The 15,971-nt window shown below is 39.4% G+C and overlaps 1 protein-coding gene across 1 annotated transcript in view; it reads left to right on the forward strand.

Moving 5' to 3' along the window:
• DIAPH1 (diaphanous related formin 1) overlaps positions 1-15,971 on the forward strand; it is a 201,334-nt gene that overhangs the window by 70,295 nt on the left and 115,068 nt on the right. Inside the window, exons 10-13 of the mRNA XM_063447983.1 lie at positions 452-562; positions 693-811; positions 2,054-2,170; positions 10,906-11,021. Of these exons, the coding sequence (XP_063304053.1) occupies positions 452-562; positions 693-811; positions 2,054-2,170; positions 10,906-11,021 (463 nt within the window). The remainder of the gene's footprint in view (positions 1-451; positions 563-692; positions 812-2,053; positions 2,171-10,905; positions 11,022-15,971) is intronic.

The following is a 15,971-nucleotide window of genomic DNA, read 5'->3' on the forward strand; positions in this document are numbered from 1 at the left end:
TCATTTCCGTTTTCTCTATTAATGCATTAGAAAGCATATTGCATGATGATATACCCTCCTCTGTATAAAAGAGCATAGCTCAAGGTATTTATCCTCCATCATAAAATTGTCTTGGATGCCTTGAGCAATGCAAATAAGTATTAGACATATTTGAAAACACTGTGTCTGTATTCCCACAATCTAAACTCCTCAGTCCCTTGTTACACTACTGTAATAAATTACTTTCTTGTGCCAGTAGTTGCAATTAGAAGAGACAAATTAAATGGGACTTGTAAATTTGTCTGGCATAAGCTTGCCACATTTGTAATATTCTGATGTGGGTGGGGAATTATCTCTTGAACATCATATTCCATCAGACCATGTATTAGATTTTTTTTGCTTTATTGTGCTATACATTTTTAAAATTTGTAAATAGAACACAAATGAATTGTCATTTTCATATTTTACCTAGGTGAGCTGTATGCAGTTAATAAATGCTCTCATCATCCAAGGGGAAGAACTAGATTTCAGAGTTCATATTCGTAGTGAATTGATGCGCTCTGGATTGAGCAGTATACTAAAGGTAAGAAGTAAGATGCAAACAAATGTCTTAAAAATATTTCACATTCAGTGTGTTTTTGTTAGGTGTTTTCCCATCTGTATTGTCACTGCATCAGTAATGAATGTTTAATAATAAAACCTTTTGTGTTCAGGAACTGCAAGAAATAGAGAATGATGACTTCAATGTACAGTTCAATGCTTTTATGGAACACAGCGAGTTTGATTCTGATGACTTAAGAAGTCGCTTGGATGACATCCGCATTGAGATGGAATATCCTTTTACCACTTCTGTCTATTTGCCATCTTTGGCACTGTTTTAAATTGGGGATAAAGAAAATATCATGTCCTATTGTAGGTACACAAATGTGGTTCAATCTTTGATGTCTTTGGACAGATAAGTGTAAGGATTAATATTATTATTGGCATTTATGTAGTGCTTGTTAATATTTTGTATGTCAATTGTGAGAGACGAGGTAAAGAAAGCCTTGCTCAAAAAAGCTTGCAATCTATATGGAGGGTTAAAGGAAAAAAAGACAAATAACAGCATGTCAGAGGGGATGAGGGACTGATGCACAAGATACCCGTGCCAAAGTAAGCGAGTAAAATGGTGTGTGGAACAAGCAAACATTGGAAGGAGTGAGCTAGGTTATGGAGACGTGGTAACGGAGGAAGGTAATTGTAATGAGAAGGGCGTCTCTCAGGAAGATGGTAAGCTTTCGTAAAGTGATGTTTTCAGTGACTTCTTAAAGAACTGAAGGATAGGGTAGATTCTGATGGCACCGGGTAGGGAATTCCTTTGGAACAGGCAGCCATTGAAAAATCCTGCAGATGAGGGCTGTCAATGCTGGAAGGAGCAAATGTCAGGAAAAGTTCCATCAACGCTTTACCTCTTAGAAACTTTAAATGAGAGAGAGTGTGAAAACCAGCAAAATACAGTGTCTAATGTTGTGGGGGTATGAAGGAGAAGAGAGTGGTTATCTGTATCAAAGGCAGCAGAGAGGTTGAGAATAATTAAGTGAGAGTAATAATGTTTAGATTTAGAAGGTCAGGCAAGGAGTTGGTGCAATAGACAGCTAAACACAAGCCACTCAGAAAAACTGCTAGATACTATAATATTGTGCGCATTATCAGAGTAGTTCAATAAAAATGTAATATTTAATATATCCACATGGTGGCAGGATAAGCATTTGTAATATGTTTTTAAAAAGTATATAAATATGGTTGTGAATTTTTATATATTTAATATGATGTACCCATGTCATAATGGTATACACGAATCCTAAAGTGATTGGTGTGAAACAATAGGGTCTCTGTCCCTTGGTGTAAAGGTCAAGTTTGGCTATTTGTAGCCATAGGGTGTAAGATTCAGCTGTCTTTACTGCATCCTAAGCCATCAGGTCTAGATAAAAACTGTTTATCCATGTTTAAGAAATATTGGATATGATTTGGAGTACATAAGTCATCACACACATTTGCACAGTATTAATTTCTTTTAACCTTAACTTCTAATTACTGACTTCAGCGAGGTTTTCCAAATTCTTTTGAACACTGTCAAAGATTCTTCTGCGGAGACATTATTTCTCTCAATTCTACAGCATCTCCTGCTCATCCGAAATGATTACGATGCAAGGTATGTCTCTGCCAAACCAGTCGCATTCAAACTGCCCTGAAGTCAATTTCCTTTGTTTCACCTTTTTGAAGTAGTCTTTTTGTGATGCTTATTTATAGGGTTTATTCACTAAACACTGAATTCTTGTGAACCAAAGAAAAAAAATGCTAAATTACTTCTAAAATAGTCTGTTAACAATGGGCCTGAGATATTTTTTTTTTTTTTGCCTGTCTTGAATTTTCCATTTTTTTTTCTTTACTTTAATTACACTAAATTCACTGTCTAGTGAATCCAGGCACCATAACAGGATGTCATCCTCTCAACACATGTACCAGACATTTTTGTGGTAATTTATGTTTGCTGCCACTTAATATGTTAAGATATAAAATATAAAACCATCTTTCCAGTTAAAGTTGAATCATTCTTCTAATTTTTTTGTATAGAATGCATTGTTGTGCTAGACTTACCCAGGAAACAACACCTCTAGTAGCCACCTGAGTGACTGCCTCTAGAGGTGTTCCCAGGCAGTATCTTTAAAAAAAAAAAAAAAAAGCAGCTTTTACATTAAAAGTCTGAAGGGACAGGCTGCAGATACCAGAACAACTACATTAAGTTGTTGTCATGATGACTATGGTGTCCCTTTACGTTTTTCAGCCATTTGAGTTACAATAGCTCTGAGTGATCAGACCAGATTGGCTAGCCTTTGCTTCCCATGTGCATCAATCAGCCTTGGTCGCCCATGGCCTTGATACCGGTTCAGTGGTTATCCTTTCTTGCGCCACTCTTTATAGATACTAAACCCTGCATACCGGGAACAACCCACAAGATTTCCATTTTGGAGATTCGTATAGCCATCACTATTTGGCCCTTGTCAAAATCTCTCAGGTCTTTGTGCTCGCCCATTTTTCCTGCTTCCAACACATTCAATTCAAGAACTGATTGTTAACTTGCTGGATAATATATCCCACCCCTTGACAGGTGCTATTTTAACAATATAATCAATGTTTTACACTTCACATGTCAGTGGTTTTAATGTTGTGGCTGATCAGTGTATAAATACATTGATTGTTTTGAAAGTGAGCGAGTTGTACCATACTAAATTGATATTTATTAAAAGTTTAGTTGTGGTTTACATGAATGCACATTTAAGCCCTTATAGTCCAACTCTGCATTATGCCATAGTTTAATCCATTTTCAATTTCACAAAATTCATTGTGTATTGAGACCCCTAATAGATATTTAGATGAATTTGGATAATAAAATAAAAATAATTTATCTTAACTCACAACATGCTATTCACCATTCCTAAATAGCAAAAATGATTGCGTAAAATTATGTTTAGATCCATTATAGTCCATAGAGATAGCTTAGTGGGCTAATGCATCATCAACAGAATCTGTTCAACCCTTGGGTTCAAGTCCTGGCAGGGTTGACTCAGTCCTTCATCCTTCCGAGGTAGATAAAATGAAAACCATTAAATTGTGTAATTGTAACATCTCCTGGACGTACTTGGACACCAGACAATATCTGGATGTACATTTCCTGGTTAAACACGCTGTTATTATTATTATGCTGTAATTATCTAGGAAATACCTAACTAGTTAGGCACTTTCTTCATGCCAAACCGCTCATCTGATCCCATGCTTTTCCCCTGACCTGGGATACATATTGTCAATATATAAATAAATTAGTGGTACATGACAGAGGTTTGAAGAAAAAACAAAAACTGCAACACACAAAGAAGGTAGGCATCTATAGGAAACATGTGCACCATAAATCAGTGGTTTCCTGACTAGTCCTCAAGGCACGCCTACCAGTCCAGGATTTAGGGATTACCCAGTTGTGTCAAGGTGTTGTTTTATTTATTTTTCTTTCTTCTTTCTAAAAACACCTTAGACACAACATGGTAATACCTAAATCTTAAACTGTTAGGCATGTCTTGTGGACTGGTTTGGAAAGCACTGCCATAGATGCTCCGCTATGCAGTCAATATTTGTGTACATGTATTTTAAGATCTGAACTGCATCCTCTACAAATGCCTTTTGAGGAAATATCCAGTATTAGTAAAATAATTCCAGCACTTACTTTAAATGCACATTTTCCACTAATGCAATTTGACATGTTGTTATGAGCAATAAAACGGTATATTGTGAAGACATGGGCTTGTGTTTCTGATCAGTATGTTAACATATTTCTTAACACAATGTGCAATTCTTTTTCCACGTAATGCACCTGCATCAAATTAATTCAGAGATCCTCTGCACAAAATCAGATTTTAATCCAAAATGTTTTTACTGATGATAAGTAACAACATAATTTCAGTGACCAGCAGAGGTCGCTGAAATTGCACAGCAGTTATATGCTGGAGTTAGTGTGGTTTGTGCATTTTCCAGCTGTGTACTTAAACACAAATATTTCACCCTGATGATCATTTAGTTTCAGGTTATACCATGGGGACAGGAGGCTCTTACCTAAGCAGGCAGCTAGCTAATGGTCCACTACTAATTGTAATACCTCATTAATTACTTGGCTTAAGATGGTAGCAAAACAAAGCTGACATTTTGAACCTGCTTGTTAAGTATTTCCGAATTAAGTTGTAGCAGCACTTTTCTATCTATTTTCTACTTCCAATTTTTGTTTCCTCCTGGCTTCAGTTTATTTGTTCTTGAATGTTGACCATTTTTATTTATCCCTTGTTTACTGAAACATGTATTCAATATGTGCAATTTGTGCAGATATGCATCAAAAATATATAAAAACATTAGGGACAATGCCTGTTTATGCAACATAAATTACGTTGTTTTTTTTTATATAGAGTGAACTAGTCTGTGCTCCAACCAGATTTGTTATTTCAGAGAAGCCAATAATTATATTACCGACCTCCCCTCCCCCCCCCCCCCCATTCCCTCCCAAATAAAAAGCATTTCATGAAGATAAAATCTTTATGAAATACTCACATTGACTGCAATTTTAGTTCTTGTGGGATCCTCCATAACAGGGATGGACTGAGAGAGTAGGTATGTCCTGGGCATATTTTGGCCCTGGCCCCTGTCACATCCAAAATACACACAACTGCAAAATATATTATTCACTAAATTATAAAATTAATTTCAGTTACCTACTATTTCTAGTTCAGTTAATAGTGTGTGTGTTTTGCTTCCATTTCAGCTTTGTCCTTAAAGGAACACTATAGGGTTAGGAACACAAACATGTATTCCTGTCCCTGTAGTATTAAAACCACCATCTAGGCCCCACTTGCCCCTCTAAATATAGCAAAATCTTACCTTTATTCCAGTCTGCTGCAGCTGGCTCTGCCCCTGATCTACCTGCTTGGCTGACATCATCAGGAGTGGTGATCTGAGTCAATCACAAAGTAAATACATAGGACACACACACACACTCTTTTTAGAATGGGCCCAAATGTACTTTTAAACTGTATTTTTCTAATGCCTCTTACCGGTCTGCTTCAATCTGGAGCAGACTCAAGAAGGCAGTCTATTACAATCATTGTTCCTGAATTGAGAGATGCTACTTCTGAAGAAATTACTCAGAGACTCCTAACAAGGTTAGAGAAGCTCACTTGCTGACAGCCCCTGTTTTGTTGATTAGTTCTTGCCTCCAGCTGATTAGTTGTGACTTCTGCTGGTACATACTGTTCTTTTCATTATTCTAGGTACATTCTAAAGATATCTTTTGTTATATATATATTTTGTTAATATATTATTTTTGTATCCCCTGCAATGTCTACATAACTCCACTTAAAAAATCATGGTATAGGTCCAAGACGTTCCGTCTTCGTACCTAAAATACTGAATAATTTTAACTACATACTAGTTAAAGGGATTCTCCAGTGCTGGCACTAGAGAATCCTGGAGTGCCCCCCTCCCTCTCGCCCCACATCCCACGTCGCAGAAGGGGATAAAACCCCTTCAGACACTTACCTGAATCCAGCGCCGAGGGACATGCTCCTCCCCCGCCGGCAGAGAATACCTAAAGTGCATGTGCGTCAATGGCCTCGTGCACGCACATTAGACCTGTCCATAGAAAAGCATTGTTCAATTCAAAATTACAACTATACAGGAAGAGAAAAGGAAAAAAAAAAAAAATATATATATATATTATAAAAACAATTACTAGACCTTGCAAAAGCCTCCTATGTGCGACATTTAATGTATAGATTAGGAGATAAAACCTTCTGAAGTAAGCCAACGTCTAATTGAAAATGAAAATCTATTTTTTTTCATGTAGGCTGTGCAAGTCACAGCCAGGGGAGGTCTGCCTAGAGTTACACCAGAAACAAAAGTGATTTCACTTCTAAAAGCAGAATTGAGCAGTTGAGACTTCAGGGGAATGATCTATACACGAAAACTGATTCATTAGGTGAAGTTTGTTTTGGTGACTATAGTGACCCTTTAATACATTACACTGATCAGCCAAAAAATTAAAACCACCTGCTTAATATCCTGTAGGCACTCCTTGTACTGCCAAAACAGCTCTGATAAATCGAGAGATGGACTGAACAACACCTCTGAGTGTGTCCTGTGGTATCTGGCACCAAGGCATTAGCAGCAGATCCTTTAAGTCCTGCAAATTGCGAGGTGGTGCCTCCAATGGTCAAATTTGTTGTTCCAGCCCATCCCACAGGTACTCAATCAGATTGAGATCTGGGGAATTTGGAGGCCAAGCAACACACTGAACTCTGTCATGTTCCTCAAACGATCCCTGAACAATTTTTGCAGTGTGCCAGAGTGCATTATCCCGCTGAAAGAGGCTACTGCCATCAGGATATACCATTGCCATGAAGGGGTGTATGTGGTCTGAAACAATCTCTAGGTTACATGTCTACATAACATCCATATGAATGTCAGGACACAAGGTTTACCAGCAGAACATTGCTCAGAACATAACACTGCCTCCGCCGGCCTACCCTTTTCCCATAGAACATCCTGCTGCCATTTCTTCCCCAGCTAAACGACGTACATGCAACCAGCCACCCACCTGATCTAAAAGAAAATGTGATTCCAACCAACCTTCTTTGTTGCTCTATGGTCAAGTTCTGACCATCACATCCCAACTGAAGACGCTTTATGCAGTGGACAGGGGTCATCATGGGCACTCTGACCTGTCTACGGCTACACAGCCCATACACAGCAAACTGTGTTCTGACACCTTTCAAACATGGACAGCAATTTGATGTAAAGTAGCTCTTCTGTGTGATCGGACCAGACGGGCTAGCCTTCACTCCCCATGTGCGTCAATGAGCCTTGGGCACCCATAACACTGATGTCGGCTCACTAGTTGTCCTTCCTTGTACTACTTTTGGTAGATACTTACCATTGCATACCAGGAACACTGCTAGACATGCCATTTTGGAGATACCCTGAGCCAGTTGTCTAGCCATAACTATTTGGCCCTTGTCAAAGTCACTCATCTTTTTGCTTGCCCATTTTTCCTCCTTCCAAAACATGATATTCAAGAACTGACTTAACTCGCTGCCGGTGGTGTATCCTGGTTTTGTGCTGCCCTAGTCATGACAAATCTCAGGCACCCCCTCGTCCCGCCTTCTAAATACAGATACACACTCACTGACACACCTATACAATCAGTGTCAGACATAGTCATTCACTGTCAGACACGCATACACACTCACTGACAGACAACAGACGACACGCATACACTCTCGCTAACAGAGACACCCCCCCCCCCCAGAAAGTGCCACACAATGCAAATGCCCTGTCAGCTTTGCAGTAAATAAACCCCTGATCCAACCTCTTGACAGCTGCCATTGTAACAATTTTATCAATGTTAATCACTTAACCTATTAGGGGTTTTAATATTGTAGCTGATATATAAACAGATGCTTTTTATTTTTTTCTCTATCAAAATATGTACATTTTAGAAATTAAACACAGCACTTATTACCTGCTAAAGTTGAACTACATTTAATAGATTAAGCCCTCAAACCCATAGAAGTCCATGACAAGACATCCAAATTAAATGGACACGCTAGCCACTATAAGCCTTTCATTTGATTGAAGTGACTTCTGTAAGCTTGTTTTGGTGTTTCCCTCCTCACTTATTGTCACCATAATTCACACCTGTATTGCACAGCATTGCAGAATATGTTAGTGATATATAAATCATTGTAATTATAGTGCTTGAAGTGCCCTGTACCACCCACAGGAGATATAACTAAGGTAGTGATTACTCACTTCTTTAGTGCAATCCATATGGCAATGTATGTCTATCATAGGCTGAATGCAGGTGGCTGATATACTCACTCACAGCTACACATTGCTGCTCAGACTAATGCTTCCTCATTAGCCCAAGCAGCAGAGAGTGGGATGGGTTGTGGTACATTGCAAAACACAAATACACACAGCAGTCAAGCCATAAGACTTGCTATTCCCACATAAATCTCACTTTAACAGTGCTCTCACCACTGCAAGGGATTCTGGGAAGGTGTATGCAAATGAGCTTAACAAAGAACCACATTTTTGTCTCATGATTCCACTTTATACATGGGTTCCTTGGAGTATGTGTATGCTGTATACAACAGTTTTGAAACGCAAAAGCCAGTGAACCACTCATGTACAGCTGATTGTGTTTAGCAATGTATTCACTTACTTCAGGTGGAAGGAGTTTTTAGTCACAATTTTTTTTCCCCCACCACAACTCTTTTGGGATGTACTTTACAAGGAATGCCAAGCCTGCATTGCAAGACCATAACCAACCTCATGCTGATGAGTTGCATTAAAGGCAACGCCAGTGCCAGGAAAACAATCAGTTTTTCTGGCACTGCAGGATCCCTCTCCCACGCCCCAATCCCCGGTTGCTGAAGGGGTGAAAACCCCTTAAGTAACTTACCAGAAGCAGCGAAGATGTCCCATGCCGCGCATGCGCATTAGCTCTCCCCATAGGAAAGCATTGAAAATGCATTTCAATGCTTTCCTATGGGGAAATGAGCGACGCTGGAGGTCCTCACACAGCGTGAGGACGTCCAGCGACGCTCTAGCCCAGGTTTTCTGTGCTGTGGACAAGGAAGTGCCCTCTAGTGGCTGTCTACTAGAGGTGGAGTTAACCCTGCAATGTAATTATTGCAGTTTATAAAAAATCTGCAATAATTACACTTACAGGGTTAGGAGTAGTGGGAGTTGGCACCCAGACCACTCCAATGGGCAGAAATGGTCTGGGTGCCTGGAGTTTCCCTTTAACAACAAAACAGCTGTCCATGAGTGGTTCACTGGCTTCGCTCCTCTTTCTGAGTTGTGTTTCAAAGCTGTTTTATACAGCAGACACCTATTCCAAGGAATCCATGTATAAAGTGGAATCATGAGGCAAAAATGTGGTTCTTTGTTAAGCTCATTTGCATACTCCTACCCAGAATCCCTTGCAGTGGTGAGAGAGCACTGTTAAAGTGAGATTTCTGCGGGAATAGCAAGTTTTATGGCTTGACTGGTGTGTGTATTTGTGTTTAGCAATGTATTAACTATCCACTTACTTCAGGTGGAAGGGGTTTTCATCCACACTTTTTTTTGTGTGTGTGTGTGTGTGTGTGTGTGTGTGTGTGTGTGTTGCATTTTGCATTTATGGCTAATGCAAAAATTAAAGGATTTCTCCAAGCAACATGACCTCTTCAGTGATATGAAGTGGTCATGGTGCCTAAAGGCTATATGTGCAGCATTTCGCTTTGAAACACTGCACATACAGAATTTAACCCTTCTGATGCTGGATATGTAAGTTCACCCCCGGCAGTGTCATTGGGGTGTTGTTAGCCAGCCCTGAAGCAGAATTTAGGTATGGTTTAAGTCATTCTAATTTTATGCATCTGTCATTGCACAGAATAGCATTCATTGCCTTAGAGTGGTCAGCTGACAACCTCAGGCAATGAATGGTGAAGACTGCGAACCTGGATGCACCAGGGAGCAAAGAGGACCAAGGTAAGGGGAGAAACCATGATAAATGTTTTGCCCCATTACCACGAATCCGATGATGGGCATCATACCCCTTAGTAGTGGTTGTGATGATTAGTTATTGGGATAACACGTACCATCCCCTTTAATTAACTACCTCAAACATTACAAGGAATTGTATGCTCCGTCACTATTGAATATTTTGGGAAATCAACCATCTAAACCAAAAATACTAAAACCAAGCCAAGATAATGACCTGCCTCCTTGGAGGTTATTAGAAGTCTCTTTTTTATATGCCTGGTATGATATAAATATATATTTATTTTCTTTTATACACTGCTTGGTAACTCTGCCTGTTTGATACTTTGGAGCAAATTGCATGCTTCTGTTTTGTATTTGTGATAAATATGAATTTTGATCTTATTCCAAATTGTTTAATCATATGTATTTATTTTTCTTGAAACTGACCAGGTACAGTTGGCTCACACAGGAGTTTGACTACAACAAACCATATACATCAACACCACCCGTAACCAAATTTAATGGCTGATTGATGCATATGAGAATTATAACTGTGTAAACTGTGCAGGTTCAAAATCGCCTGCTATTGCAGTAGATTATTGGATATATGCAGTGCTTGATAACCTTCACATAGCTTAGGGATCTGATATTTGACTGTAAGTTTCTTCAGTGCTAGACATTGCATTTATATTTGCCTTAAATATATTTTAGTCCAATATGTATGCGGCTTTCCGTGCAATGATGCAAGCCTATTTCTATGAATTAAAGTGTGTAGCTCATTTCTCATCTCTCTTACCTTATGTTCTTATCGTTTCTTTTAAGACCTCAGTACTACAAGCTAATAGATGAGGTGGTATCACAGATAATCCTTCACAAGAATGGAGCTGATCCTGATTTTAAGTGCAAACGTTTAAATATAGATATTGAAGGCTTGATTGGTAAGTGTGTCTCTATACAATTTGTATGCTTTATTCTGTAGTAGTGGTTGCCAATGCAGTTTTCAAAGCACACCAGCAGTTCAGGTTTTATCAGTATCCCCATTGGTTGAGGTCTGACTTTTGAACCTTTGGTTTATAGGACAGTAATGACTAACATGACAAGTAGTTTTCCAAACAATTGCAGTATGTGGGTTAGCTATCATTACTGTAACAAAAGCTGCTATTTATTTAGCATTCTGTTTTGTTTTCCATGTTTTTCCTCCAGGTATTTTAGGTTTGTGCTTTAAGTCCTTCTGGCCTGTCCTAAATTCAGTCTCCAGTCAGAAACCTCTGGAATCCCTATGTGGTCATTAAAAAATGTGCATTTTATTTCATCATTGGCATTTTAATATTTGTATAGTAACACAACTGTCCCAAAATGAGCAGTGAATGACTTAAAGGAGCACTATAGGGTCAATACACATACGTGTATTCCTGACCCTATAGGGTTAAAACCACCATCTTACCTCCCTATATATTGTAAAATCTTACTTGTATTCAAGTCTGGAGCTGCATGATTTGTCCCGGTTTCATTTACACCTGCCCACTGCCTGATGACATCAGCAGAAGTGGTAGCCTGATCCAATCACAATGCTTCCCCATAGGAAATGCTGAGACTGACAAAGAGGCAGATCAGGGGCAGAACCAGCACAATTCAACCACAGCCCTGGCCAATCAGCATCTCCTCATAGCGATTTAATTGAATCAATACATCTCTATAAGGAAAGTTCAATTGTCTTCATGCAGAGGGTGGAGACACTGAATGCTTGGATGCATTTTAGGCAGCCATGACCCAGGAAGGATCTCTAACAGACATCTGAGGAGTGGCCAGTGAAGTTATCACTAGGCTGTAATGTAAACACTGGATTTTCTCTGAAAAGACCATGTTTACAGCAAAAAGCCTGAAGGTAATGATTCTACTCACCAGAACAAATTCAATAAGCTGTAGTTGTTCTGGTGACTAGAGTGTCCCCTTAAATGCTTTAATGAGCATTTTGGTTCCCTACGGCATTATCCACAGGATTGTTTTCTGTGCCTCAACCTACCAGCCTTTCATAAGTAGTTCAGTTAATGAGTCTGGTGAGTCTAGAAAACAAGGTATATACTGGTGTCCTTGAAAGGCTTCATGTACTTCTATTAGACCTGGGTGTTAAAGGACCACTATAGTGCCAGGAAAAAAAAAACTAGTTTTCCTGACATTATAGTGTTAATAGGTCCCCCACCACCCTCAGGGTCCCCCTCCCTTTGGTCTCTAGGGCGAGGAAGGGGTTAAAATCTTGCCTTTCTCCAACGCGGGGCTCCTTCGGCACTGGGGACTCTCCTCTCCTTCCAACGTCATCCGCTGAATGCGCATGCGTGGCAAGAGCCGTACGCGCATTAAGTCCATAGGAAAGCATTTTCAATGCTTTCCTATGGACGCTGGCGTCTTCTCACTGTGAAAATCACAGTGAAAAGCGCGGAAGCGCTTCTAGCAGCTGTCAGTGAGACAGCCACTAGAGGCTGGATTAACCCTAATGTAAACATAGCAGTTTATCTGAAACTGCTATGTTTACAGCAGGCAAGGTTAACCCTACATGGACCTGGCACCCAGACCACTTCATTAAGCTGAAGTGGTCTGGGTGCCTATAGTGGTCCTTTAATTCCTTGGAAAGAAGGAAGCAGGGTTTTATATTTCTCTCAAATACCATGGGATTCTATGGAATGAATACAAAGTGAACTGAAAAATGTTAGAAAACATTTTTCCCCACTTAAAACATTTGACTTTTCCACTGGAACAGATCTAGTACAGATCCAATTTTTCTTCTTTATGGAAACTGTACACTGTGTTTCTCAGATTAAAGGGTTACTTCACTGCTTTAAAAGTGGTCATGGTGCTTCAAGTATGTATGTGATGCATTTTGCTATGACACGCTGCACATATGGAGTTTAACCCATCTGCTAATTGAGGTGTAACTCCACCTCTGGCAGCATCATTAGTGCTTAATTAGCCAGCCCAGAATAAGCGTTCCAGGGCTAATGCCATTTCTGTGCATGTTTGGTATCAGTCGTCAACACTCACAGAATGTTGATGATAGTGGTGGGGTTTGGAAAGATCACTCTGTCCAAAAGCACTTTTTTTAATTTTTATTTTTTATTCTTAAAACATTGATTTGCGGTTGGATTAACCTTTTATGTTTTTTATATTCTATGTTGAGAGTACAAAATGGACCATCCTAAGTGATCTCATTGGGCAGCTGCACAGAAGGATACTGGTATCTTCTTGTATGTGCTTAGAATTGCAATACACAGCTACTGCTGTTGGCAATTAGTGAATGTGCTTAGGGACACGAACATTTTCAGGATATTAACAAAATTAATTTTAGACATGGCCTTGTATCACATAGAAATCTCTCTATTTTTTGTTTTTTTCTGTTAGGCAGCTTTTAGGCACTAATTGATCTTTATAAAAACTATCAGGATTGAGAACGAAGAAAACAAGTTTGCTTTTAAATGTGTTTTCAGTGTTTTTGTTGTAAAATTAAACCGTATTTAAAGGTTTCAGTAGTAAATAAATTAAGGAAATGTGCAAGTACATTATTGCTTGGAGATTTTCAGTCAAAAGGCAAATAGGTCCCATGTATATTTTAAAGAAGATTATTTATTTACAGCAGAACAAAAAAAATAAACAACTTGTATTCTGCTTCAGTTCTTGAGTACTGTAGTACCCCACATGTATACATTTTCCCTTAATCCTGCCCTAATCCTACCCTTAATATTATAATATTTTTAGGGAATCTCAACATTGTCTCCCTGGCATGGAGAATTGAGTTCTAAAATTACTGCGGAAGTGCGGTTGCGCTACCGCAGCATTTAAATTACTATGAGCAGCTCTCACTTTGATATAAAGTGCAATTTTTTTCTCACAACTTACTGTGTAACTTAAAGGAACACTATAGGCACCCAGACCACATCAGCTCATTGAAGGGGTCTGGGTGCAGTGCCCCAGACTCCTTAACCCTGCAATTGTAATTATTGCAGTTCTTGATAGACTGTGATAATTACCTTGCAGTTTTACCTCCACATATGGTGGCTGTCTACCAGACAGCCATTAGAGGCACTTCTGGGTACTTGGCGTACCTTGGACATCCTCGCTTTGCATGAGGACATCCAGCATCACCCAAAACCCCATAGGAAAACAATTTACAATCCTATGTGGGAATCCCTAATGCGATCACTACATGTTAGGTTCCCTTCTGCCGGCTGATGCTGGCAGAGGAGGAGCGGAGATGGAGCCTGAACCAGCGCTGAGGGACATCTGCCTTTGGATCAGGTAAGTGAAGATTTTTTTTTTTAACCCCTTTGTGAGTTATGTCTACAGAAACATTGATCTTGTTTGAAGACTCTGTTGGTATTTGTATTGTGTTCTAAGATTTAATCATTGTTTCAGGATGTTGGCAACAAAGTCTGTTGAAAAATGTCAGAGTTGAAATTAAAATCCAATGATTTTGGGACACCAAAAGAACTTTAGCATAATGAAACCATTTTGGTGTATAGATCATGCCTCTGCATTCACTGCTCAATTACTTTATTTGTGCAGCCCTAGTCACACCTTCCTGCATGTGACTTGCACAGTCTTCCTAAACCCTTCCTATAAAGAGTAAACCTAATGTTTATGCTTTCTTTATTGAAAAGGATGATTAATTTAGAATGTTTTATCTTTTGCTCTATTAATAGTTTTCTAGACCCTGCAGGGGCTTCCTGTCTGTTCTTTAATTTACAGAGCAAGTGATATTAACATAGCAGGGGATAAGAAAATCTTAATTAAACAGAACTTGCAATAAAGAAAGCCTAAATAGGGCTCTCTTTACAGGAAGTGTTTATGGAAGGCCGTGCAAGTCACATGCAGGGAGGTGTGACTAGGGTTCATAAACAAAGGGATTTAACTCCTAAATGGCAGAGGATTGAGCAGTGAGGCTGCAGGGGCATGTTCTATACACCAAAACTGCTTCATTAAGTTAAAGTTGTTCAGGTGACTATAGTGTCCCTTTAAAGTAAGTTACATCTAATTTAAAATGAAACCATTTTTTTTTAATGTAGTTTGTGCCAGTCACAGTCAGGGGAGGTATGGCTAGGGCTGCATGAATCGAAACAAAAGTGATTTTAACTACTAAATGGCAGATAATTGAGCAGTGAAACTTCAGATCTCTGTGTAAAAACTGCTTAATTTAGATAAAGTTGTTTTGGTGCCTGGAGTGTACATTTAATGAAGTTGTTATGGTGCCCGGGGGCACGATTACCTCAAATGGTTAAACCATTCTTGAGCAGTTTAATCCTTAAGTTGTCTCCAATGTCCATGTCCATTGCTCCCCTTCTGAATTTTCAGATTCAGGAAGCGCGGAGTGCAGCCAGGCAGGGGCGCTGCTGATTAAGTCAGCTGACACTCTCAGCCAATTAGCAACTCCCGATTCGCCGAACTGGTTTGAAAAAGGTGCGTTACTTTCCAAGCTAGTTTAGTGACTGGGAAGTCACTGACTGTCTGAGAGCATCAGCTGAATGTTCTAAGTCAATCAACGGCGCCCCTGCCCGGCTGCACTCTGCACTTCCTGAATCTGAAAGTTCAGAAGCTGAATGTCGCCAGGTGAGGAGTGGACTTTGCTGCTGGAGGCAGCTTAGGCAATTTAGCAACTTGCTTGAGGTAAGAGTGCCTCCAGGGTCTTCCTGGCACCATAACTTAATTTAGATGAAGTTGTTTTGGTGCCTGGAGTGTCCCTTTTAGCTAAAGTTTTTTTGGTGACTATAGTGTCCCTTTAAACATCAAAAGAAGTCATCATAAATTGGGCAAAAAAACTAAACCTTGATCATTTGTGATTTTTTTTAGATTCAGTGTTGCTAAGCTTAAACTTTGTGCACCTTTGAAAAATATCTGGTGGA

This window comes from Pelobates fuscus, chromosome 3, assembly GCF_036172605.1.
Source record: "Pelobates fuscus isolate aPelFus1 chromosome 3, aPelFus1.pri, whole genome shotgun sequence".
Taxonomy (NCBI): domain Eukaryota; kingdom Metazoa; phylum Chordata; class Amphibia; order Anura; family Pelobatidae; genus Pelobates; species Pelobates fuscus.